This window comes from Canis lupus, chromosome X (genome assembly GCF_011100685.1).
Source record: "Canis lupus familiaris isolate Mischka breed German Shepherd chromosome X, alternate assembly UU_Cfam_GSD_1.0, whole genome shotgun sequence".
In the NCBI taxonomy this organism is placed as follows: domain Eukaryota; kingdom Metazoa; phylum Chordata; class Mammalia; order Carnivora; family Canidae; genus Canis; species Canis lupus.
Window position 1 is genome coordinate 17767709 of NC_049260.1, and position 27294 is coordinate 17795002.

Here is a 27294-nt window from a genome sequence, read left to right on the forward strand (position 1 = left end):
CAGATTTGTGATATACATAAGCTTATAGATGATAAAATAGAGTTATGCTATAGTTATATTTATGCTATAGCCTTATAGATAATAGTAAAATAGTGTTGAAGGGGCCAAGATCTTTGTTTCCTAAGTTAATACTTTGTAAGGATCAAAAAGTAATTTTCCCTTATTTCTAATTGCTTCCACATTCCTTTCCCTCATTGTGTCATTAAAGGATTACAAAGACTCAGGCTTCCTCTGAGTTGTTATAGATTGCTTTAGTTTACAAATGATTGGCCTTTATTTTTCTAGTCAAAGTTTTTGAGCTTTGAGATAATATAAACAATTTGTTTGAAATAGTAGAGATCTGGAGTGCCTGGGTGGCTCAGTCTTTTGAGCAGCAAAGGTAATGGTCTCAGGGCCCTGGGATCAAGCCCCCCCCCCCCCATGGGGCTTCTTGCTCAGCAGGGAGTCTGCTTCAGGATTCTCGCCCTCTGCCCCTACCCATGTTCACCCACACACTTGCTCTCTCTCTCTTTCTCTCTCTCTGTCTCTCTCAAATACATCTTTTAAAAAATAAATAAATGCTAGAAATCTAAGAAGGAATATCCTATGCTAGTGGGCAGAAGTTTAAAGAAAAGAGGGAAGTCAACTGTAATCTCAAATGCAGTTCTAGTAAAATATCTTCTTTTGACTACTAGATAATGTGGTTTCCACTCAGACCTCACAATCAGCTCCTTAACTCATTTTAACCAGGTACCTGATCTCCCTCTCAGGAGCTCTGGCTATTGTCAATGCAGTGCCCTGTTTTGCTTTGGATGGTCAGTGGATTTTAAACTCTTTCCTAGATGCTACCCTTACCTCAGTGATTGGAGACAATGATATCAAAGATCTGATAGGATTTTTCATCTTGCTTGGAGGCAGTGTACTCTTGGCTGCCAACGTGACCCTGGGACTCTGGATGGTTACGGCACGGTAATATTTGCACTCATCTGGCAGAATGATACTTTATATGAAATAGAAAGCGTTTCCTTAAAATTACGTTTTAACCAACAACTTTAAGCTCCTCCTGTATCAGAATATCCGAACTCTGGGATGAGGGATAAAAAGAAGAAATGAAAGGCATGGTCCTGACTACATTCTACTTTTAAAGACTGAACTTAACAAACTTCGGATGCTTGCAGAACAATTTCTAAACAAGTGAAAATTCACATAAAAGCATTTTGTGTGACTCCTATCATATTGCGGTAGTGTAAAGGAGGACAAAATTGAGTAGAATTAATCAAGGAAAACTTTTTTAAAAAGCATCATTAATCCAGATTTGAAGAAGACCAGATTCTGGCCAAGAGGAAGGGTGAGCATTTTCTTGGCCTATATCTCTTATCCTTTGTCTTACTTTGAAAAGTATCTTAAGATTTATTGGTATATTATTTTGTACTCTGACAACTGAGGTCTAATTACAATTAATAAAATTCTATGAAAGAATCTGCTGACATGAAAGGGAAAATCTTTGTCAAATGATACCAAATAAGTGAACCAAGTAGGAAGTAGGGCATACAGTGACCCATGCTTTGCCTCACAAGAATTGCCTCTTTGATAATGTGTCTCTGTAGTCTCATATGGCAGCACTAGCCAGCCTTGACATTCCGAGTGAGCTGCAAAAAGTATCTTCCACTTGCAGCACGTGAGCTGACACAGTTAAAGTTGAATGTCGGAACTGAGCCTGGTCTTCTAACAGATCATGAGACAGATCTGCTGCAGTCCTGGGTCTCATTCTATACAAAGCTTTGAAGCTCAGAACTTTTCCAGGGTAGACATTTTCTCTTGTGCTGCTGGGGTTATCTGGGGCCTAAGTCCTGGGTTCCTGTCTTCAAGGAGCTTAGGCTCTTAACAATAGTCTGTCCTCACCAGCAGCTTCCATGTTTCTCTGTGTTGGGTAATTAAACACTCAGTCCTTGCTTTCCATCTTTCTCCTAAGCTACCTCGATGGGTCCACAGAAGACTTGGTAGTACAGTGAGAATGGCTGCATGTGAGTACAGATGTGAATTTGCCAGAGCCTGGGAACTGACTCTTAAGCCCAAAAGAGCCCTAACTAATTCCAGGCCTTTTGGACTGGAGATACAGCCCTGGAAGATCCAGGAAGTCAACAGGCCACTGTGAAACTATTGGTCTTCCAAGCGTCTAAGCATGCTATTTTTGATGAAGAATATGTGCTTCCCTCATAAACTCATAAACTATGTGCTTCCCTCATAAACTCAACATTAACAGCCATGTACCCAACTTTTTCACTAAGTGAGTCATTCCATGGAGTTCACCTTTTTCTGATTGTTGAGCTGCTCTTCAGGCACTAAAAGTTTTTAATCATTTTAAACAAATTCTTTATAGACTGTATTGCAAGTTTGCCTGCCTTCTTAAATAGAAATTATTTCTTGAATATAATGTTGATATTTTATTAATGAGTTGAGGTCATCAGTTATTACCACTACTAAAACTGTACAAGTTATTTATTTATCCCAGAAAAAAGGTGGTTGTCGTATTCTTAGGTAGATAGTCATTCAAGATCAAATTCTATTAGCAGAGAGCCCAGATCAGCTTAGGTAGTAGAGCTTAGGGAATGCCATGAAATACTTGCATAATTAATTTGATTACATGAACCAAGCAGTTTACTAATGAACATGTTGTATATATGCAGGTCAATTTTTTAAAACAGAGAAAAAAATTTAAGAGAGAAAATTCTAACCATTAATTTCCTTCTTTTTTCTGGGGGGGGGAGGGGGGAACAACAACAACAACCAGACACCTCATTTTCTTGTAGCATATGAACATCTTGGTCTGTTGCTCCATAGGGTCAGGATTTAGGAACCACTCTTATTAGGATATTGAGCAGGTCATTCACATTTGTATAGAGATGGCCTCATTGTGTAAGAAAGGAATGTTACCTGTTGTCTCTTCAGCTTTATTGTGGGCACTTCTAGAGCAAAGGCCAAGCCATACTCATCTTTGCATCCATGGCACAGTGCATGAGACATCATAAATACTTAATAAATATGGTTGAATGGGTGATGAATACTGTTATTTATGGATTAGAAAAGCATGTTTCTATTTAAGTAAGCTATCAATAGTATTATTGAATATTTACTATAAATATGTGTTAACAAAAAATGAAAGGTCTTTGTGTCCCTGGTATATTATCATCTTTATGAAAATAATCCATTTGGGTTTCTGTAAAGCAATTAGAAAAAAGGAATTACTTTGAGAATTTGAAGATGTTCTTTCTGTGTTGACATGTTGTTCAACAGTACAACTTTATTTTTAGTGTTCCTACTCTACATTGTTTACATTTTCGAAGGTTTTTTAAATCACCTATAATGTGTAAAGGACATATATATTCTTTTCATCTCAGTTTGAAAAGACATGCAGTTAAACTTGACCTTTTGATAATCGCTCTTATAGGGTCATTGTCATCTATGCTAACAGCAAATTTTAAACAAGCACTTCATGGATACATGGCTCTTGGTCATCAGTTTGTACTATGGTATTTATTGAATGTCCACATACTAATTAATGGTGCACAGGTATTTTTTTCCTACAGATCTTTCGACTGTGCTGTAATTCATTCTTAGTATTTAACTTGAAGATACCATAGTTGCTGGCATTTGATGTTTAGCAATAAAAGAATAAATGTGTACCAGCACTCTATGTTTTATCATATCAGTGTGTTGTCTTTTAAAAAAAATGTATTCTTTTCTATCAAAATTATTCCCTTCACATACATTATGATCTTTGTTGTTTTTAAATTCCTGTTTCTAAGAACAACCTTCAGTTTTCAACCCAAGCAATCTGTATATGAAAGTTGTTGCAGGCCACAGAAAGAAGTCTTTTTTAAATGAGATTCCTGTGGTCTCACTACTGTTTCGGAAATGGCCTGTTTATGGATGAAGAAAGAGGACTATCACATTTCCTTTTAATAGTGTCTGACAGAAGTGTTCTCTGAGTCTGTTTCTTAGGAATTCATGGAAAACTATTTCAATTATCACATTCAGTTCGTCTTGACCTTTTGCTCTAGCACTTCCTCCCTTGTCCTTAGAGCCAGCTTCAATCTCTCTCTCTCCCCCTCTCTGTCTCTCTCTCCCCCTCCCTCCCTCTCTCTCTTTCTGTCTCTACCCCCTCCACCACCACCCCCCCACAGGTACATATTCTCTTTCTAGTTTACCTAAAGGCCAGATAAAATAGGCTGGAAGTTTAGCCCAAATCCTAAGTGGCTAGCATCATTCCATTCCTTTTTGCCTCTCATCCCATTCTACTATAGTTAAGAGTCACAAGACTAGGTTACTGATTATCTAAACCACTTTTTTTTTAGCAGCTTGAGATATAATTAAATACCATAAAATTCACCTCTTTAATGTATACAGTTAACTGTAAACTATTTTTCTTTTAATGACTCTTCAAATGAAAGTATACATAGGCTTTAGTATAATCTAAACTTTTAAGCAAATGAACATGTGATAAAAGACTGGGATAAAAATGTTTTATTTATTTCACAACTTTTTAAAACTCTGAAGTGGTTTTCAGTGCTGGAATAGAGTTAAATAACAAGTCTTTTTTAAGTTAAAGCATGTAGAGGAGTGCCTGGCTGGCTCAGTTGGTAGAGCATGTAACTCTTGATCTCAGGGCTGTGAGTTCAAGTCCCATGTTGGGTGTAGAGGTTACTTAAAAATAAAATCTTTGGGCACCTGAGTGGCTCAGTCAGTTAAGCATCTGCCTTTGGGTCAGGTCATTATCTCGGGGTCCTGAGATCAAGCCCCACATCGGGCTCCCTGTTCTACAGGGAGTCTGCTTCTCCCTCTCCCTTTGACCCTTCTCCCTGCTTGTGCTAGTGTTCTCTCTCTCTCTCTCTCAAATGAATGGATAGAATCTTTATAAATAACTTAAAAAATAAAATCTTAAAAAAAATGGTAAAGCATGTGAGGGCACCTGGGTGGCTCAGTCGGTGAAGCATCCTACTCTTGATTTCAACTAAGGTCATGACCTCAAGGCTGTGAGATTGAGCCCTGTGTCAAGCTCTGCACTGGGTGTGGAGCTTACTAAGATTCTCTTTCCCTCTCCATCTCCCTCTCCCTGTTCCCCCACCCCAAAAAAAGATAAAGCAGGTGGATATATTTTCTTTGAGACAATATGCCTTTTTGATCAGTGTATTTGCAAGCTACTCTTGCTATTTTGGCCATGCTATTTGAATAATCCATTGTATATTTTATCAGACCATGGTAAATGAATTCATTGAAAGGAAAGCCTCTCTTTCAAAACTTAATGCCACAATAGATTATACTCAAGATGGAGGTAGGAAAAAAATGGCTAAAGGAAGTTGCAATTCTAATTACCAAACAGGTTATATTGTCTAACTTAATTTCCCAATGAAGAAAGACAAAAACATCCTGATATCTTAGTTTTATTTAGCTAAAGACTGATAAATATTCAATAATTGTCCCTTCTTATTAACTGACCATTTCTCAAATTTTTCTTTTGATGTGTTCCTGACACTTTAGGGGAGGGAAAAACCCAGAAAGATCTAAGAATAGAACCCTGTAATTGGCTGTCCATCCTACAAAATTGAAATTTGCTTTACCTTAGATTTATATAAATTTTGCACTCAATCAAGTATCAGAAAGCCAGTTCCCTTAAATATGAAACTCTAAACTGTAAAAGAATTAGATGCTAAGAATATTAATATTTTTTTCATGTCTAAAAGACATTGGTAGAAAGTTTATAACAGCTGGTCTGTAGACTAGTTGATAGTCTAGATGGTGTTTTTGTCTATTTTTAGTGAAATGAGAAAAATATATTGTATCTAATTACAAAATAAGGAAAACGTATTTGTGTTGTTTAAGGTGCCTGCTGCCCCTTATCAAGGAGCTCTCCTTTATTTGGATTATGGAAACACATACTTAAATTCACTTAGCACTTCTAGATTTCTCTACAGAATGTCTCTCTGTAATTGACACTCATCAGCAAGGCATGAGGGTTCCATGTTTCCCATGCCCTTTCCTCCACCTGAATTGTCTTTCATGTTCTCACAAATGTGTTGGTTGCAAAATGGCATTTCTTTTTAATTTGCATTTCTCAGATTAATATGGTTGTGCATCCATATACTTGTTTAGCCATTTAGATTTTTCATTTTGCCAATTGCTTATTGACATCTTTTGCCTATTGTCCATTGAGTTTACTAAATTTTTCTTATTGAGCCATAAGAATTTGTGTATTCTAGATTGAGTCAACAAACTGCAGCCTGCAAGCCAAATCCTGCTCAGCACCTATTTTTGTAAAAAAGGTTTTCTTAGAACACAGCCACATTCAAGGGTGCCTGGGTGGCTCAGTCGGTTGAGCCTCTGACTCTTGACTTCAGCTCAGCTCGTCATCTTGGGACCTTGGGATCAAACCCCTCTTCTGGCTCTGCACTCAGTGGGGAGTCAGTCGGCTGGAGATTGTCTCTCCCTCTGCCCCTCCCCCTGCTCTCTCTCTCTCTCTGAAATAAATCAATATTTTTAAAAAACTACAGGGCAGCCCCAGTGGCTCAGCAGTTTAGTGCCACCTTCAGCCCGGGGCGTGATCATGGAGACCCAGGATCGAGTCCCACGTCAGGCTCCCTGCATGGAGCCTGCTTCTCCCTCTGCCTGTCTGTCTCGCTCTCTCTCTTTCTCTCTAATAAATAAATAAAATCTTAAAAAAAACTACAGCCACATTCATTCATTTATATATTATGTATGGCTGCTTTCATGCTACAAAAGCAGAGTTGAAGAGTTGAGCAGTTGCAACAAAGACCATATGACCCACAAAGCCTAAAATATTTAGTATTTAACTGTTTACAGAACAGCCCATGCTCTAGACATCAATGTCTTGTCCATTTTAGATATTGCAAATAATTTTTCCAGTCTGTGACCCATCTATAAATTTTATTTATGAGGTTTTGTTGTTGAACAAGTACCTTTGGTTTGATATAGTCAAATCCATTAATGTTTTGATTGTTTCATGAATCATTTTGATTCATTCACTGAAAAAATGCTGTCCTGTTCCAAAGTCACAATAACAATGTGTACTTTTTTCTATTTGCTTTATTTTTTAAAAAAGATTTTATTTATGTATTTATTTATTTGACAGAAAAGGAGAGAGAGCACAAGCAGGGGGAGCAGCAGGCAGAGGGAGGAGAGGCAGGCTCCCCACAGAGCAGGGAACCTGACGTGGGGCTCAATCCCAGGACCCTGAGATCATGACCTGAGCCAAAGAAAGATACTTAACTGACTGAGCCACCCAGGCACCTCTTCTATTTGTTTTAGAGTTATACTCTCACAGTGAGATCTTTGACTTCTAGAATATATGCTATGAGGTAGGAAATCCGAGTTTATTCTTCTATATAGCATGAACTATTTTAAAAATACAACAGTATTTTCCTTTTTAAGATTGTTAAAACAGTTTACATGAAGTTCTTAATATGGTACCTGCATGCTCAAAATATTACGTACTTAAATTACTTATTTTCACAATGCAGAATTATTTTTTTAAGATTTTATTTATTTATTCATAGAGACACAGAGAGAGAGAGAGAGGGAGAGACACAGGCAGAGGGAGAAGCAGGCTCCATGCAGGGAGCCTGACCTGGGACTTGATCCTGGGAATCCAGGATCACACCCCGGGCTGCAGGTGGCGCCAAACCGCTGTGCCACCGGGGCTGCCCTACAATGCAGAATTACGACACAAATTTGCCCTGATAGTCCCCTCCACACTGGTGTCAGATCCTGCCTCCTTTTGATACGCCTTCATGGCTTCCACTGCCTTCAGGCTCACTCTGGTTGTCCAGAATGTCTTCCAGACCTTGATCCTTTTAAATATTTCCTCCTCCAATCAAAATGAACCAAAAATCTTGATACTTAAGGTGTTGGCTAAAGATTTTGCCCACAAAATAACCTGTGTTTGTGGGTATGCCCATTGATAGTAACTTAGGCATTTAAATCTGATCTTACCCAAACATTTTAACTCAGAAGGAGGCCGTGTGACAAACCAACATGAGAGAGAATCTGAGGTAGAATGGACTTTGAGGACTACATCAGACAGTGGAAAGCTGTCTACTCTGTGCACAGTTTAGGGTATTATATTTCGAAATAAGCTATTTTTTTACATGCTCACTTTATTTTTGCATTAATTAGAAAAGAAGCTAAGCTTTCTTTTTTAATGTGTGTTCTTTTGTAGATTTTTTTTATTCACATCATTTGTCCATATTTCCCTGCAGTAATCATCACCTTACTACTTTTCATTACTCAGGACTCACGTTTGTTACAAGGGTTTGCAAATATATTTGACCATACCTTAGCTTCTCTTACAGGTCCCTTACTTTCATACTTTATTCCTAGCATTTTTTTCTTCCCTTTCAGTCACTTTGTTTCCATCCTTTAATGGCTTATAATTTTCTTTCTAGGTGTGTATCACCAGAAATTTACAATGGAAATTAGTAGCACTTTGCAGTTTACAGAATGTTCACTTCTTCAGTACAGGGCACCCCCTTTTCTGTTATGGAAATACCTGGGAAAAATAAGTTGGTAATCAGGAGTTTAGAGAATATAGAATTGAACAGAAGAAGATAGATAATGTGATTTCTTTCACCTTTATAGAAAAACCGTTTTCTGTGGCGCCTGGGTGGCTCAGTTAGTTGAGCATCTGCTTTTGGCTCAGATCATGATCCTCAGGGTCCTGGGATCAAGTTGGGCTCCCTGCTCAGCGGAGAGCCTGCTTCTCCCTCTCCCTCTGCCTTTCGCTCCCCCTGCTTGTGCTCTCTCCCTCTGTCAAATAAATATAAATAAATAAATAAATAAATAAATAAATAAATAAATAAATAAATAAAGTCTTTAAAAAAACATTTTCAAAAAAAAAACATTTTCTTACTAAAAAAATGCACATTTATTATAGAAAACGTTAAATGAAAGTAAATTGTAATTTATTGAAAAAACGGATTATATTATAGATTAACTGGCAAACTACTTTTTAAATTTGAGGTTTATAAGCAATTTTCAATGTTATTAATACTCTAGTGTTATTTAAGTGAATATATAATATTTCAGCACTGACTATAGCATAAATTTTTTCTTTTCTTTTTATTTTCTTTAAGTAAGGTCTACACTCAATATCAGGCTTGAGCTCACAACGCTGAGATCAAGAGTCACATGCTCTACCAACTGAGCCAGGCAGGTACCTCTGAATATGGCATAATTAACCAACCTCTATTATTTATAATTTTGCAATGCTATAAACAAAGCTGTGAGGAATATACCTAAAACTAAATCTTTCTGTGTATCTATGATTATTTGGTTAATTCTAGAAACTCTTAAAAGAAAAATTCCTATCTTGAAATGTGAACATTTTATATATATATATATATATCCTTGTTGCAATTACATTTTTTTCTCTTATTTGGATATGCAAAATGGCATCTCATTTTAATTTGCATTTCTTTGATTAGAAAAAGGTTGAACATTTTTAAATGTATTTATTGGCCATTGTGTTCTCTTTTTTTTATCCCCATCCTTTGCCCATTTTTCATGGGAGTGATTATTGTCTTACTGCTTTTTATCATAAGCTCAGTTCTGCTATTTGATTTGTTACATGTGAATAAATTAAAACTTCATTTAAGTATAATGCTAATGCTTATTTTTAGGTTTTTATATATCATGATCTGTCAAGGTTTGCCTTATATTTTCCACCTTTGGTAAAATGTTTTCAAAGTCTTCTCAAGATTTTATAAATATTCACAAACATTTTATGGTAATTTTATGATTTCATTTTTTCAAACATTAATTTATATGCAATGTATTTTGATATTGGTGCAAAGTAGGAATATCACTTTGTATTTTGTTATCTTCAACTAATTAACCCAGTCATCTCAAAGGAGATGGTTAATCTAAAGAGGTATTTCATACCAGCCAGAAAGAGGAATAAATTTATATCCTTTGGAAAGAATAGAAATAATAAGTGAAATTATCTCTCATTTGATAAGCCATTCTTATTTATTTAGGAGGCATATATTTATCATTTACTTTTTCAATTCAGTAATACAGTGAATTGAGAATATGTCTCATACTTTAATTGACAAGAGTCCTTAAATCATTTTTTCCCTAAGGTATTTTTTTTAAGATTTTATTTATTTATTCATGAGAGACACAGAGAGGCAGAGACATAGGCAGAGGGAGAAGCAGGCTCCCTGTAGGGACCCCGATGTGGGACTCGATCCCAGGACCCCAGGACCATGCCCTGAGCCAAAGGAAGACGCTCAACCAGTGAGCCATCCAGGCGTCCCTAAGATATGTTTATTTTTATTAAAATAGTGTTTCTCATTCCTAGATTAGATTCCTAACCTATATTCCTAAACAATATAGATTAGCAATCTGGAGATTATCCTTAATACATTATATATCATTATCTAAAGGTACCATTTCTATTAACTTCTTAATTAAAATGTTTTTTTACTTCTTAGATTTTCAAGCTTTAATTCCTCTCTCTGTGGATTGTTTAATATTAGTCTTTAAAGGTTAGAAAAATCTATCTTTGGGTGACGGGCACTGGGGGTTATTCTGTATGTTAGTAAATTGAACACCAATAAAAAATAAATTAAAAAAAAAAAAAAAGAAAAATCTATCTTTGGAATAGATGTCCTGATTTTAAAGTAAGTATTTTATCTTCATCTGTTTTAATTATATAATGATTTTAAGTTTGGAGCACTGCATTCCTTGATTACTTGTTCAAAATATGCATTTTTAATCATGGTTTAAAATCATGAAAATAAGAGGTAGCTAGGATACTATGAATTTGTATTTTATTTCTTATAAAATTTGAAAACTGCTTTTTTCCCCCATTTAAAATGTTTTTCTTCTGAGATCATTGTAGTTGGTTTTTAAATTTGCCTAATTTTAGAATATGACTCTTGTGAATATGCTACTCCAGGAGATGGTTATTGGATTTAAAAGTTTCCATTTTTCTTGCTTATCCCCATTCTGTAGTCACTAGAACTGATACAAATATTCTTTCATTCATTTAAGAAGTATTTATTGCATACTTACTGTATTCATGGCATTGTCCTGGGTTCTGGGGATACAGCAATAAATAAGACAATTTTCCTCTTTTGTATTTTGTAAGGAAAATACCATTTATTTTTAAAATAATAAATATATGCTAAGCATTACTAAGTGTTATAAGAGATTAAGCCAAGAAGGTTGGCAGAGGCTAGGTCTTAGAAATAGGTTATGGACGTTAGCCTAATTGCAAATGGGAAGTCATTGAAAGTCTCAAGCAAGGGAGTGACATAATCAGATTTGCATTTTGGTGGATCACCTTGACTAAGGGTAAAACATTGGAGGGAGGCAAGTCTGGAGGCAAAGAAATTGGTTAGGAGATTATTTCACTAATCTTGGCAAGAGATGGTGGTTATATAAAATAGAATGGGGACAGAAGAGGTTGAAAGAGAGAAGAGGACAAGGGAAAAGTAGGATCCATTGTGTTTGATGGTTTCATGTAGTTTAGATTCAAGAAGGAATCAAGAAGACTTCAGGTTTCTGGCTTGGACAATTGAATGGTAGCAGTGCCATTAACAGCTAGGGAACATCAGAAAAGGAGTAGTTCAGTTTTGTTTTTTAAAAGATTTTATTCATTTATTCATGAGAGACACACAGAGAGGCAGAGACATAGGCAAAGGGAAAAGCTGGCTCCATGCAGGGAGCCAGATGTGGGATTCAATCCAAAGACAAACGCTCAACCGCTGAGCCACCCAGGCATCCCAGCAGTTTAATTTGGAACTCTTGAGTTTGACTGCCTGGGAAAACTTCAAGTGGATTGTTGGATGTACAGGTCTGAAACTCTGTAGAAATTAGTTGGAGACACCATGTACAAGCTGATGCACCCCAATATGTAATTAAACCCATGGGAGTGGATAGTCTAAAGAGAATGTAGAATAATGAAAAGGAAAGAGAAGGTGTCCTAGGATAGAGCACTCAGGAACACCACCATATAGGTAAAAAGGGGTTCAAGGAAGAGGAAAAACGAACTTTAGAAAATTAGGAAGAAAACCACAAGTGAGAGTTTGGTATTAGAAAAACAAAGGGAGGGACACCGGGGTGGCTCAGCAGTTGGGTGCCTGCCTTTAGCTGAGGGTGTGATCCCGGAGTCCCGGGATCAAGTTCCACATCGAGCTCCCTGCATGGAGCCTGCTTCTCCCTCTGCCTGTGTCTCTGCCTCTGTGTGTGTGTGTGTGTCTCTCATGAATAAATAAATAAATAAAAATTTTAAAAAACGGAAGAGAATATATCAATATGTCAGTAATGTGAGATATTACTGAGAGAGGCTGCCAGATGTCCACAGGCTTTAGCAGTTCATAGGTGATCTTGAGAGAGCAGCCTCAGTGCAGCATGGAAAGCTGAGCCAGGTTGTAGTGGATGGAGAAGTGGGGGGTAGGGGTGCAGGGAGAGGCTACAAATGCAGAAAATGTGCCCAAGAAGTTCCATTTTGGGGTGGGCGCCTGGGTGGTTCAGTCAGTTGGGTATCTGACCGTTGATTTGGGCTCAGGCCATGATCTTGGCATCATGGGATGGAGCCTGGGCATGGCACCAAGTCTGCCTGAGATTCTCCCTCTCCCTCTGCCCCACCCCTGCTCACACTTGCATTCTCTCTCTCTCTCTCTCTCTCTCTCTCTCTCTCTCTCAAATAAATAAAATCTTAAAAAGCAGTGTTCTATTTGGAAGGGGTGGGGAGAAATGGGACTTGATGTAGGCTGTAGAGGAAAGTGTCATTATTGTTGTTATTGTTTTAGCAATGGGAAAATCATGGATATGTTTTTGGTGCTGACGGGGAGAACCCGAGTAAAAGAAAGTAGATCATCAAGGGAGGAGATGGGATCTAGAGTGCAAGTAGAGCAATAGTCTTTACCAAGAAAGATGCCTTCTCTAAGAGGGGGAAAAAGGAAAAATGGGTGCAAATACAGTTATCTTGATTCCAAAGTGTCTAGAAGAGTGCTTGACACAGAGTAGGCACTCTAGAAATCTCTGTTGAATAAGATGGAGTCCTCATATAACTGCAAGGAGCAGTTTAGCCAACCCCCCTTCTAGATAAGACATATTGCAGAGGCACTTGAAGAACAGGTGCAGAATTTCCTGATTTTGAGAATGTTCTTTGTTCTCAGGAAACACATGGCTGAAGTATAGAAGTTGAAAGGGTCCAGAATAAGACACTGTGGCATAAAAATGATTTTGAGCTGAAGGCATTTGAGTTACTAAAATGGTTTATCTGCCTAAAAGCAGAGCTTCGCAAAGGATCTCAACTGTCATAAATCTCCTACCCAGGAGCACCTCTAATCTTCTCAAGCAGGCATTGACACAAAACTATCATATCTCCCACCACTTCTTCTAGGGGCCCATTTATTTTTCCAAAAAGTCATTTGTTTTTTTCATAAGTGCCCTCTCTCCCCTCCTTCTAAGAAGTATTTACTCTCCCAGAAGTGACCCTCTGCCCCCTACCCATCCCCTCTTAGATGACTGATAAGCCCCAAATTCTAATTGCCTTGAGTCACATTTCTCTGTGAACTCCTGTCCTATGTGTATAAATCAATGTGTTTTTCTCTTGTTCATCTGTCTTTTGTCAGTTTAATTTGCAGACATCAAATCATTAACCTAAGAATAGAGGAAAATTTTTTTTCTCTCTGATAGACTAAAGGGGCATGATGTGTGAAACTTAACTCTCACATGGTTCAGAGAGAAAGATGATAATACCAAAATGGCAAAATGTTAACAATTGTTGAATCTCAAGGGCATAAGGGAATCTTTTGTACTCTTTTTATTCCTTTGTACTCTTCTTAGAACTTCTGTTTGAAATTGCTTCAAAATAAAATGATTTTTTAAAAAAAAGAACCTGCATTTATTGAATCTATTTTTTTAACTTCCTATTTTATTTCCAATTTCAGTGCTCTTTATTTCACAACTTCCTATGAATGGCAAGAATGAGGAATTTTACTGACAGAGCTCCTTTTTGGATTCGGGCAAATTATCTCTATTTTAATTTTTTCTTTTTGAAAGTAATGCCTTCAAAACTTTGCTATGTTAACTGAAATAGTCATACAGTCGTCACTCAGTAAATGTTTTTCCCTACCTTTTCAGGACCAGATGAAATCACAGTGCCCTTATGAAACCGTCCCTCATCACCTCCATGATAAAACTTATTTTGTATTGCCCCGTACATTTAGCTAAGTGGCTTTTTCATACGTTACACTTTGAATTCTCCCAATAATCTTACGACCATTTTCTTTGCCTTATAGATTAGGACATTTAATTAAGTTAAATGATTTGGCTAGGATAACACAGTCGGTAGAAGTGTAAGGATGAGAACTCCGGTTCTTTTAGTCCCAAGTCTTAGGTTCTTTGTTACACCATAATTTGGTATATCTCCTCAAGTGTTTGGGTTTTTTTTATTGTAGTAAGTAAGGCATACAAACAAAATTTGCCATTTTAATCATTTTAATTGTACTGCATTAAGTACATTCACATTGTTATGCAACCATCACTACAGTCCATCTCCAGAACTCTTCATCTTGAAAAACTGAAATTCCATACCCACTAAGCAATAATAACTCCCATTCCCCCCCTCCCCACAGCCCCTGAAAACTACCAATTTACTTTGGCATACCATCCATCTTACTCTGGATACCTCCTATGAGTGGAATCATATAGTATTTGTCCTTTCGTGACTGTTTTATTTAACTTAGCCTAATGTCCTCAAGCTTCATCTATTTTATAACATGTGTTCCTCCCAAGTTTCATAAATATTTGTGCTCATGGCATTCACCTGTGACCTCATGTGTCCTAATTTACTTCCTAATTTATAAACTCCTGGACGGCTGTGACTCTGCTTACCCTTGGTATGGCCACCCTCATAGTGCCTAGTTCATAACAGTAGTCAATGAGCTCTCTTGAGCGGATGGCTAAGGCCACTCTAAAGTAGAACATGATCCTCTATGGTACATTCAATTTCACACCTACTCTCAACTACTGGAGATAAGAAGATGGATGAGCATAATTGTTCTACTATTACAGTGGAAGACCAGACATAACATAAGAAGTTTCCCCAGGTTGGAAGTATGGCAGGCACATGAATTTTTTTTTAAAGGTTTTATTTACTTATTCATGAGAGACATGGAGACAGAGAGGCAGAGACATGGAGAAGCAGGCTCCCTGCAGGAAGCCTGATGTGGAACTCGATCCCGGACCCCCGGGATCACACCCTGAGCCAAAGGCAGACACTCAACCACTGAGCCACCCAGGCGTCCCAGGCACATGAATTTTGTACAGTTAGCTCCTTACTCACTGTAAAAATCATATATGGAGTGTTCTTTAAAAAGAGGAAAAAATCTTTTAGTATTATGAAGTGAGTGAAGGTTTGGTAATGTTTCTTTCCTCCCCTGAGAAAAATAAAAGTGACTCACCACATTATGGTAAGAATGAACTCTGGATGATTGGTCATCATCAATCCTTGATATCATCCTAGCATAGTGAAGACGCATTTGCCTTGTCATGTTATTTGATTATTACATAGTTCCTATAAACATTAAAGGACAAAAAGAGGAGAAGTTGAATAAGAATTATTTTTGAGTCCAGGTTTTAGCTCTACAACCTACTCGTGACATTCAGAAGGGGAAGACTTTGCCGTCCCTTCTCACTAGTACACCCATGCCTCTACCTCTGTGGAGCAGCAGAACTTTGGGGGCAAACCTGGCTTCTGAGCCCAAGAGAGAATGTAGCCTGGTCAGGAGCAGCCTAGGAAACTCAAAGGCCTTCATCTCCTTGTCTAACAGGAGATGCTGCTGGACCACGTGCCACCAGTCCCATTCCTGAAGCAGAACGTCAAAGGAGTCTGTCCAAAAAGCAGAGGCCACCTGCCCCCAGGAAGAAAGGCTATTCTTCAACCAGCCTAACTCTACTTCAAGAAGGGGCACCCAGAAGAGACACAACCTGAGGGATTCACCCAAGTGTCTCTGAGCCAGGACCTCTGGCACACTTCGGACACTGGAGGCATACAGTAATTGGATGCAACCTGAAAAGCAAAATTGTTGAATATGCTAAATGACTTCCCTCTGTATGTCTGCAAAAATACCAGTAGCACATTTTTAAACATGCAAGCTCTGTGGAGATCACGCAACACAGGAGCTCTCAAAGGATCTTCCTGACCGAAGAGAAATCAAGCAGGCTTTCAGTTTAGCAACCTACTTATAACCTTAATCTACTTGTGGTTGTTACCTGAGTAGTACTAAATATTTCTCATGCAGGATTAGGTTTCTTAAATCTCTTTTTTTTTTTATTTTAAAATTTAAACAGGAAATATAGGGGCGCCTGGGTGGTTCAGTGGGTTAAGTGTCTGCCTTTGGCTCAGGTCATGATCTCGGGGTCCTGGTATCAAGCCCTATATCAAGCCTGGTTCTCCCTCTCCCTCTGCCTGCCACTCCCCCTGCTTGTGCGTGCTCTCTCTCTCTCTCTCTGTCAAATAAATCTTAAAGAAAAAAAAGATCTTTAAGGAAAGTTGTTCTGCAGCCCATCACGTTGTTCTAACATCTAACCTAAGTGAGACATGACACATTACAATGTAGATTGATGTAAACAGTTGGAAAAGCAATTTAGCAATATTTATCAGCTAACCTCAGAAATATCTGGGGTGCCTGGGTGCCTCAGTCCATTAGGTGCCAGACTCTTGATCTCAGCTCAGGTCTTGATCTCAGGGCCCTGAGTTCAGGCCCTAAATTAGGCTCCACACTGGGCATGGAGCCTACAAAAAAAAAAAAAGAGAGAGAGAGAGAGAAAAAAAAGAAAGAAGAAAAGAAAGAAAGAAAGAAAGAAAGAAAGAAAGAAAGAAAGAAAGAAAGAAAGAAAGAGAAAGAAAGAAAGAAAGAAAGAAAGAAAGAAAGAAAGAAAGAAGAAAGAAAAGAAGTGTCCATGACCCCCTTTGAGGCAATAATTCCTTTTCTGAGAATTTATCCTAAATATATGCTAAGCTTTATATAGAGATATTCTGAGACATCTGCTTCTATGTCTCTGCCTCTTTGTGTCTCTCATGAATAAATAAATAAAATCTTAAAAAGAGAGAGATTCCTAAAAGTGTGATTTACCCCAGTGAAAAACTAGCAAGTACCTAACTGTACCACAATGAAGATAGTAGAATGGATAGATTAAATTGACTAACTTGACTCAGCTTTATGTCCACAGAATGATATTAAAAATTGGGGGGCCTGTCTGGCTCAGTTGGGAGAGTGTGTGACTCTTAATCTCAGGGTTTTGGTTTCGAGCAGCATGTTAGGTGTTGAGATTATTAAAAAGATAAACTTAAAAATTGTTTTACAGAATACACGATAATGTGGGGAAATATTTTCTTTTTTAAAAAAAGATTTTATTTATTTATTCATGAGAGACAGAGAGAGAGAGAGAGGTAGAGACAAAGGCGGAGGGAGAAGCAGGCTCCGTGCAGGGAGCCTGACCCGGGACTTAATCCCAGGTCTCCAGGATCAGGCTCTGGGCCAAAGGTGGTGCTAAACCGCTGAGCCACCCGGGCTACCCGGGAAATATTTTCATTAAAAAATAAAACAGAATATGAAAGTTTGTTTGCTTCATGATTATAATAGCGTAAAAAAAGAAATCATTTGGGCCTGCTCAGGGACTCCAAAAAAAAAAAAAAAAAAGAAAAGAAAGAAGAAAGAAATCAAGCCAAATCCTATAAACTCATGTAATCAAAGCTGTTTACCCAGAAATTCCACTTCTAAGAGATGATTTTAGGAAATGATTAGCAAAAGGAAATTAATCATTAAGCAAAAAAGTATGAACGACTTTAATGGTTTTTTAGTAAAAAAGTGGAAACCAGATGCCAGGCTGGACCTCACAACCATGAGATCATGGCCAGAGCCAAAACTGAGAATAGGATGCTTAAGGGACTGTGCCACCCAGGCACCTCCCAGCTAGAGGATCTTGAAGAGCTAAGGAAATTTTTCCTCCCCAACAGGTGGCCTAATCCGCAGAATCCTTAAACTCGCTGGATACCTCTCACTCTGACACTGCTGCAGCCGAGAGTTCCTCAGGACATCTGACATTCAGCCAGTGGCAGGTAAGATTTCTTACCATGTTAGCCTCCCGGAATCTATCTGTGGAGGCAAATAGAACCAATATGGTAAGAGGCATTTTTCTCTCTTTCTAAATTTCGCTTAGCAGGAGAAAATACTTGTGCAACTGGTTCCTTGGGCTAGGTGACACTTTGCTACATTTGGTAGAGTACTCTTTGGTTCCTGATCCATTTCTTCCCAGAGAGGAAATTATGTCTGTCTTTGGTGTCCTTTAATGCCCACATGGAGTAAAGGCTGTTGCTAAGGGACATGTTGGAAGCCAAAGCGGCAAAACTGGTGGGTACAGGTCAAACACCTAAAAGCTGTTAGAGTGCTCAACATCTCAAGAAGACTCCCATGTTATGATAAGTTGGACACAGAATGGGTTAGGATGACACTTGGTCACCCCCGGACCTGAAGAAAATTTCTGTGCAATGAGATATACTGTAAAACAAGACAAAATCCCTAACCTCGCTGCATATCCCTCCTAGATATTAGTGTGGCTATGGCTCCAAGAGACCCAAGACCTAGCCAAGGCTGTTAATGTGCATATAAGAGATTTGTCCTTTCGTCTTGTTCTGTTTTAGGTTGTTTTTTTTTTAAGATTATTTATTTGAAAGAGAGCATAAGTGGGGGGTGAGGGAGAGGGAAAGAATCCCTACCAGACTCCCTACTAAGCGCGGAGCCCAATGAGGGGCTTAACATGAGGTTGGATCCTAGGACCCTGAGATCATGACCTGAGCTGAAATCAAGAGTCAGACACTTAACCCACTGAGCCACCCGGGCGCTCAGTCTTGTTCTATGTCTTAGGAGTGTAGCCGGGAATCAGGAGTGCATTCCTTATTGCTTCATGGGGTAGTTTCAGTTTCCATCCAGGGATTCTTTGCCCTCAAGAATTTCTGCCTGGGCCAAGAGCTAAGCCAGAAAGAACCCAACTAGAAAGTTCCAAGTCAAAATGGAGACCACCAAGAGGCACCTGGGTGGCTCAGTCAGTTAAGTGTCTGCCTTCCTCTCAGGTCATGATCCCTGTGCCCTGTCCCTCTGCCTCTGCGCCTCCACCTTGCTTGTGCGCTCTCTCTCTCTCTCTCTCTCTCTCTCTCTCTCTCTCTCTCTGTTTCTTTCAAATAAATAAATAAAATCTTTAAGAGAAAAATGGAGGATGGGACGCCTGTGTGGCACAGTGGTTGAGCGTCTGCCTTTGGCTTAGGGCATGATCCTGGGGTCCCGGGATCGAGTCCCGCATCGGGCTCCCTGAATGGAACCTGCTTCTCCCTCTGCCTGTATCTCTGCCTCTCTCTCTGTCTCTCATGGGTAAATAAATAAAATCTTTTTTAAAAATGGAGGCAGGGAATCCCTGGGTGGCTCAGCGGTTTAGCGCCTGCCTTCGGCCCAAGGCGTGATCCTGGAGTTCCAGGATCGAGTCCCACATCAGGCTCCCTGCATGGAGCCCGCTCCTCCCTCTGCCTGTGTCTCTGCCTCTCTCTCTGTGTCTCATGAATAAATAAATAAAATCTTAAAAAATAATGGAGGCAGCCAAAGTCTTTCATTTTCAATTATGTCGTATAATCTATGTTTCCAATTGTGTCCTACTAAAAGGAAAACATTCTTATTGAATGTATCCAAATATATATTGCCATAAAAATATAAGAACACTCAGGTACCTGGCTGGCTCAGCCTGTGGAGCAGGTGACACTTGATCTCAGGGTTGTGAGTTCTAGCTTCACATTGGGTGTAGAGATTACCTAAAAATAAAATCTTAAAAAGTTAAAAATCTTGAGATGCCTGAGTGACTCAGTGGTTGAGCATCTGCCTTCGGCTCAGGGCGTGATCCCGGGATCTGGGATCGAGTTCCCCATTGAGCTCCCTGCAGGGAGCCTGCTTCTCCCTCTGCCTATATCTCTGCCTCTATGTGTCTCTCATGAATAAATAAATAAAATCTTTAAAAAAAAAAGTTTAAAAATCTTTAAAAAAAATAACACTGACAGTTTCTGAATTCTGGAGGGATTAGGTAGGGACAAAAAAATAACTGTTTTGATTTGTTTGCAAATATGTATTTTGTCAAATTGCTGTAAATAATAAGCTTAAGAGAGTTTTTAAAGAAGATTTTATTTATTTATTTGACAGAAAGAGCCACAAGCAGAGACAGTGGAGGAGGGAGAGAGAGAAGCAGACTCCCCACTGAGCAGGGAGCCATATGTGGCCTCAGTCCTAGGACCCTGAGACTGAGCAGAAGGCAGACACTTAACCTACTGAGCCACCCAAGTACCCAAGAATTTTTTTTAATTTGAAAAACAAAGCATTTTTTAAAAAGCAGCGTTTTAAACAGAAAGTCATAAAAATTACAATTACCTTCCTCAGTTTATGCAGTTTCATGTTATTACTTTTTGTTCTGCTTAAATCCAGTTTTCCCCCTAGTTTTAGAAATTCTTACTTCAGTTTTAGGGTCTTAAATAAAAGATTTTAAAGGCAAATACAGAAGGTCACATAGTAGGGAGCAAAATTTAGCTTTTTTAATATTAAGACTTAGGTTTTGTTTTTGTTTTGACTCAGTCTTTTTTTTTTTTTTTAAGTTATCAAAGACCTGACAAACATAGGAAATTATTTTGGCAAAATACAGAATCCTCGTTTTTTAGGCAGATAATTTTAAAGGTAAAGAAAAGCTTTTGTTTACAATTTCTTAATAAGAGCAGACCAATAGTGCAATAAAACATCATCCTTTTAACAAAAAGAAAACACAATTTTACTTTTTAATATTAAAATTCATTTACTTACTTAAATTGATCTTAATTTTAACTAGTATTGACCACACATAAATTCCTTTCCAAAGATCCCTTTTGTATAAAACTTCTACAACTTTTTTTACATTCACATTTTGTCCTCAGTTTTTCCAAGTTAAATAACCAGCCTCATTTTAAGACAAAATCATTTTCTTTCCCTCAACTCAACAAAAATGTATTTCTATTCCTTATACTACTTCTTACCAAAAACACGCATCTTACTTTCCTTGCATAGAGTTGTTCCCCTTATTATTTCTAGTCTCATTAACATTTATTAGCATTCATAATTTTTTGAAAACTTAGTTTCTGCTAAAAACTAAATAGTAAGCAATTGTGAGCCATCAGTTAAACCATTATTCTTTACATTAGCAAATTTACTTATTATTTATTTATTTATTTATTCATAGAGACACACACAGAGAGAGAAGCAGAGACATAGGCAGAGGGAGAAGCAGGCTCCACGCAAGGAACCCAATGTGGGACTCGATCCCGGGTCTCCAGGATCACACCCCGGGCTGCAGGCGGCGCTAACCTGCTGCGCCACCAGGGCTGCCCCATTAGCAAATTTATGAATATACTTCATAATTTCTAGAAACATGCTTTTTCATGGTATAATTTTTCAGTAAAGCACAAACCAAGTGTACTAACAGACCCATATTTATCAGTAGTCTCTGTGATAAGACAAAAACAGATAAACTTTTGTTTAGTACTTGATGTTTTATTATTTTGTCTTATTTAGAAAGAATTTAGGTATTCAATAAATTTAACTTAACTCACTGTTAAATTAGCAAACATTTTTAAAGCTTCAGATTACCAAAGATTTTGAAACTACTTCGAAGTTTACTTATAAACCTTTTTACCTTATTTACATCTATTTTATCTACTTGTTCTTAACAATTGTGTTTAGATTACTCACAAAACTTTATGAGGCATTAGACAAAGTCAACCATTCTTGTTTTTTGGACAAATTTTGCAACAGAGATAACAGACTTATTTGACTTTCAGTGAAAGACAGGTAGACTACAAGTTTTATATTTAATGCTGTTAATTGTAAAAATGTGTATTTTAATTTAATCAACAACCTTAAATTAGCTTTCATATTGAATATTTTCCTGGATCATGTGAACTTGAAAAATATTTGTGTTAGTTTTTGTCTTTCTGAGTTTTATTTATTTTTTTAAAGATTTTATTATTTGACAGAGCAAGAGCACAAGCAGAGGGAGCAGCAGAGGAAGAGGGAAAAGCAGGCTCCCCATGGAGCAGGGAGCCCTATGCAGGGTTGCGGGACTCCATCCCAGGCTCCTGGGATCATGACCTGAGCCGAAGGCAGACACTTAACTGACTGAGCCACCCGGGTGCCCCTCTTTCTGAGTTTTAGATGCCCAATCTTACAAGTGCTTGCCTTCAAATGACTACATAGATCTCTTTTACAAGTTGATTTTAGCAATACTGTTAGGAGCTAGTTGGGCAGTTAGGTAGTCAGAGCCAGAGTCCCCAACAAGAAAACAAGGAGTCGGGACAAGGAAAATAAAACAACACTAACATCCTGCTTCACAACTTAGATAGGACTACGCTAGCATTCTGCTTTGCAGTACTTGCAGAAGTGACTTCTGCAAAACCTCCTAAAATAAGGCAATTGACTACAAAGCACTTGCACTATCACAGGCAAAGGGCAGTTAAAACATAGCCCCCCAGATGTCAGCAAAAAAGACCATCAGCCCAGGGATATTAACCAAATAGGCAGGCAGAAACATGACCAAAGCCCTGATTGCTTAAGAAAGTTCCTCAAAAGAGGATCCCTGGGTGGCTCAGTGATTTAGTGCCTGCCTTTGGCCTGGGGCGTGATCCTGGAGTCTCCTGATCGGGTCCCATGTCTGGCTCCTTGCATGGAGCCTGCTTCTCCCTCTGCTTGTATCTCTGTGTCTCTCATGAATAAATAAATAAAATCTAAACACACACACACACACACACACACACACACACACACAAAGTTCCTCAAAAGAGCTCATAAAAATCCCTAAACTTAGAAATTCCAAGAGCAACCCTCTTGGGCTTCTCTCCCTCCTGGGGAGCTTTATACACTTGTTCAATAAACTGTGCTTTGCTGCCCACCACTCTTCTCTGCTCTACCTCTAGATTCTTTGAGGCAGCATGACTGAGAACCTGAACACTAAGGGGACACGGGACACAAATCTTGTAACATTTACATGAGCAACCTGTAAACTTGGAACATAGAATTTAGGCTGGAGCCCTCCCTGTAAATCTTGTAAGGAAAGGGAAATTACAACAGGCAGATGAAGCTGGGTTTTAAGAAGGGAAATTTATGGGTGCCTGGGTGGCTTAGTGGTTGAGCGTCTGCCTTTGGCTCAGGTCCTGATCCCAGGGTCCTGGAATCAAGTCCCGCATTGGGCTCCCCACAGGGAGCCTGCTTCTCCCTCTGCCTGTGTCTCTGACTGTCTCTCATGAATAAATAAATACTTAATATTAAAAAAAATTTTTAAAGAAGGGAATTTTTGTTGGTTGTGGGCCTTTAAGTCATAAGTCTAATTTCCATTATTTCATCTTGTCATGGCAGTCCCTAAGGCTAGCCACTATGCTAATAAGACAGTTGAGAGCTGTTTATTTAAAAAATGTTTTTAATATAACCAATTTAAAGGATCCATCCTCCAGCCACTGATGAGTAGGATGTATTAATAGCAAATCAAACCAATAAGCCTCAGTGGTTTAACCAGAGATACAAGGCATACAGAGAGGGGATAGATGACACAGCATACATGATTCAAAAGTTTATTCCCAGGGGTGCCTTGGTGGTTCAGTCAGTTAAGCATCTGCCTTCAGCTCAGGCATGATCCCAGGGTCCTGGAATGGAGCCTCATGTGGGGTTTCCTGCTCACGGGGGGCCTGCTTCTCCCTCTCCTCCCTGCTCGTGCTCTCTCTCTGTCTCTGTCTCTTTCTCTCAAATAAATAAATAAAATCTTTTTAAAAAAAGTTTACTCCCAAAATCCATCTGAGAAAGCAAAGGCCTTCCTTGCACATGAGGTAGGGATGTGTCTCTGGTCCTCACAAAATCATGAGATGCCTCCAGTTACTGATCTGCTCATCTCTAATATGGGGCAGGCACTACTGTAGTGGGACTTGCCAGCACTGCCAAGCAACGAAGGTTGAGATGACAAGAGTTCCTCTAGGCTGGAACCTCTCATGACAAACTTCCCACAGCCAGACACAGAGAGAGAGAGCCTGGGACTCCCAGTCTATTTAGCCACCGAGTGCACTCCAAAAAGTGCACCCTCTGAATGGTGGAGACCAAACAGCATATCCTCACTGGTCATAAAGCCAAGTTCTTGAGAGAGGATTTCAACTATCTCCATTTTGACCTCAAACTTTCTAATTGGTTAAGTTCTTCTTTCCGGCTCATTTCTTAACTCAGGCAAAAGACTGTGGGCAAAGAATCCCTGAATGGGAACCAGAACCAAAACTACCCCTGGAGCAATAAGAACTGCCCTGAGCCAGCAAGACCCTGCCCATGCTTGACTTGACAATGATTGACTTGACCTTTGCTGCCCACCTGCAGGTACCCACCTACCTTTGCCCCACATTTTCCTTATGTAAACCTGGAAGTATATTTAGCACTTTGGAGACTGCCTCTGAGACGCTAGCCCACTATCTTCTGGGTGTTGGCCTCACTGAAATAAATTCCTTTCTTGTTTTACCACCACTCCCTTCTCTACCTTTGGATTTTGTCAGCAGGAGTGGCCAAACCTGGTCTGTTTGGGACCGCCAGAGCCAGGTGTCCTTGCACTCCTGTGCCTCAGCTACAGAAACATTGGTTAGATTACCAGGGCTTTGACTGGAATGCCATATTTGAGAGAGACATGCATAGACTCAGATATGACCAGACGGCTTTAAAGAACTAAGGTTGACTTTGTGAAGCCAGTAAAGCCCCTTAGAAATCTCAGCCTGATATTTTGCTCACAGAGTTCCCAGCAGCCTTACCAGATGAGTAAAGGTCACTTCCTCACAGGTGTAGAACCTCAGAGTACTTGGGCGAATACTCAGAGAATACTCAGAGACAGGAAAATCTTCAGCTATTTTAAGCAAAGTCTGTTGGCAAGTATTGGGCTTTCTGGCCTCAAAAGGCTGTTAAAAGTTCAATCTAGAGATTCCTTATAAAAAAAAAAGTGCTGGCAAAGGAGTGTTTAAAGAGCCTGCATGGTCAACTGCTATTCTTATTGTACGTATGTAAATGCCCAGGCCAAGGTATTTTGAAACTAGATTTACTTAGGGGTGCCTGGGTGGCTCAGTTGGTTAAGCATCCAACTCTTGATCTCAGCTCAGGTCTCAATCTCACAGTCCCAAATTCAAGCCACGAATTGGACTCCATGCTATGCATGGAACCTACTTGAAAAAGAAAGAAGGAAAGAAAGAAGAAAGAAAGAAGAAAAAGAAAGAAAGAAAGAAAGAAAGAAAAAAAGAAAGAAAGAAAGAAAGAAAGAAAGAAAGAAAGAAAGAAACTACACTTATTTAGCAACAAATCAGTATTAATTCAGCTATCTTTGGTAGAAATGAGGGTGATTATAGAGAGAAAACATTTCAATAACATACCGTGTTAAGTATTAGATTCTTTTTTTTTTAAGATTTTATTTTTATTTATTCGAGAGAGAGAGAGAGAGAGAGAGAGAGAGAGACACAGGCAGAGGGAGAAGCAGGCTCCATGCACCGGGAGCCTGACGTGGGATTCGATCCCGGGTCTCCAGGATCACGCCCTGGGCCAAAGGCAGGCGCCAAACCGCTGTGCCACCCAGGGATCCCAAGTATTAGATTCTAATACTGTTCATTATAAACTGGACTAGATCCTGATTTCTTCTAGTTCCAGTGTCTGGTTACAATTCTCCAAAGGAACATTTTAAGTCTTTTCTCAACTTTCTGAGTTGGATTTATTTGAGAACTAAAACTGCCCTTTCTCTTGAAACCCTGCAAACTAAACATGAGCTACTTCAGAAATATCACCACAGTAGCTCACATATAGGCAATCTATATGTCTGTTCCTCTTTGGGCCATTCAAAAAGATCATCACCAGACCCATGGCTGGCTGTCAGTAGAGTGTGCGACTCTTGATGTCAGGGTCATGAGTTCAAGCCCCACATTGGGCATAGGGCATACTAAAAAAAAAAAAAAAAGAAATTAGGTTTCCAGCAATATGTAACTCTAATAGACATAATAAACCTCCTTGTCCACTTAAAGAAAAAAAAAAGATCACCACAAATATTTGAACTACAAACCAAGAAACTCTTATCAGACTGACGCTGTCTGCTGTCAATCTATAGAAAGATGACTTAAGCTCAACAATCTAGAAATCTAGTGGCTGGGTAGCCTCAGAACTCAGAAAATGGTTTATAATTTGATCCAATCATTAACCACTATTTTTCTTTTGTTTCCATAGAAATGCCTCTTATTTAAAACCTGATGGCTAGGGCACCTGGGTGGCCCAGTGGGTTAAGCATCTGCCTCTGGCTTGGGTTGTGCCTGGGGTCCTGGGATCGAGCCCCACTTAGGCTCCCTGCTCAGCGAGAAGCCTGCTTCTCCCTCTCCCTCTGCTTGCAGCTCCCCCTCTCCCCTTGCTTGTGCACCCTCTGTCTGTGTCAAGAGAATAGATAAAATCTTAAAAAAAAAAAGAAAAAGAAAAAGAAAACCTGATTGCTTGAACCATGGGCCTAACTTTGAGAACAGAACTGCATCAGCGCCTCCTGAAATGATTTTAACTGAACTGATTTATTACAGGAACTGGTTCAACAAGACAGAATGACCAACCTGATCAACTTTTACGTGTGAACCTTAAGGGAAGTTTCAAAGGAGGAATCTGTAGAGGCCCAGGGCAGGCCGTCCCAAGATGGGCCAATTTGGCAGGGACGTTATTTTGAGTCAAAAGTAATGAAAACCCAGCAAATTCAGGGAAGGCTCTATACCTCCCCCCTCTGCCTGCTGCTTCCAGGAAAATGGCTGTTTACAGAGATTCAACTCCATCCAAGAAACTTATCTACATAGCAGGGCCACCTTTGTTTTCCAGACATCTCCTCTCACCTTCCTGCTAGTTGTCTTTCTTCCCTTTGCTTTGTTTGTTTGTTTGTTTGTTTGTTTATTTTGGGGTTTGGGGGGTTAAGATTGTATTTATTTATTCATGAGAGACACAGAGAGAGAAGTAGAGACATAGGCAAAGGGAGAAGCAGGCTCCCTGCTGGGAGCCTGATGCAGGACTCCATCCCAGGACCCCAGGATCATGACCTGAGCTGAAGGCAGACACTCAACCACGGAGCCACCCAGATGCCCCTCTTTCTCCCCTTTGGATCCTCAAACCCCCACCCTGCTCCTGAGCTCATATAAGCCTCATGTTG

The 27294-nt window shown here is 39.1% G+C and overlaps 1 protein-coding gene across 5 annotated transcripts in view; it reads left to right on the forward strand.

Annotated features, from left to right (window-relative positions):
* Positions 1-26813, forward strand: part of MBTPS2 (membrane bound transcription factor peptidase, site 2) — a 63701-nt gene extending 36888 nt beyond the window's left edge. For 2 of the 5 annotated variants that reach the window (XM_038587055.1, XM_038587056.1), the window contains one exon: positions 730-3683. In XM_038587055.1, coding sequence (XP_038442983.1) covers positions 730-952 — 223 coding nt within the window. In that variant the 3' untranslated portion in view covers positions 953-3683. Of the gene's footprint in view, positions 1-729; positions 3684-9129; positions 13906-18031; positions 18134-26683 lie in introns of those variants that run through there. The other 3 variants (XR_005386187.1, XR_005386188.1, XR_005386186.1) reach the window with 3 other exon arrangements.
* The last annotated feature ends 481 nt before the right edge of the window (positions 26814-27294 follow it).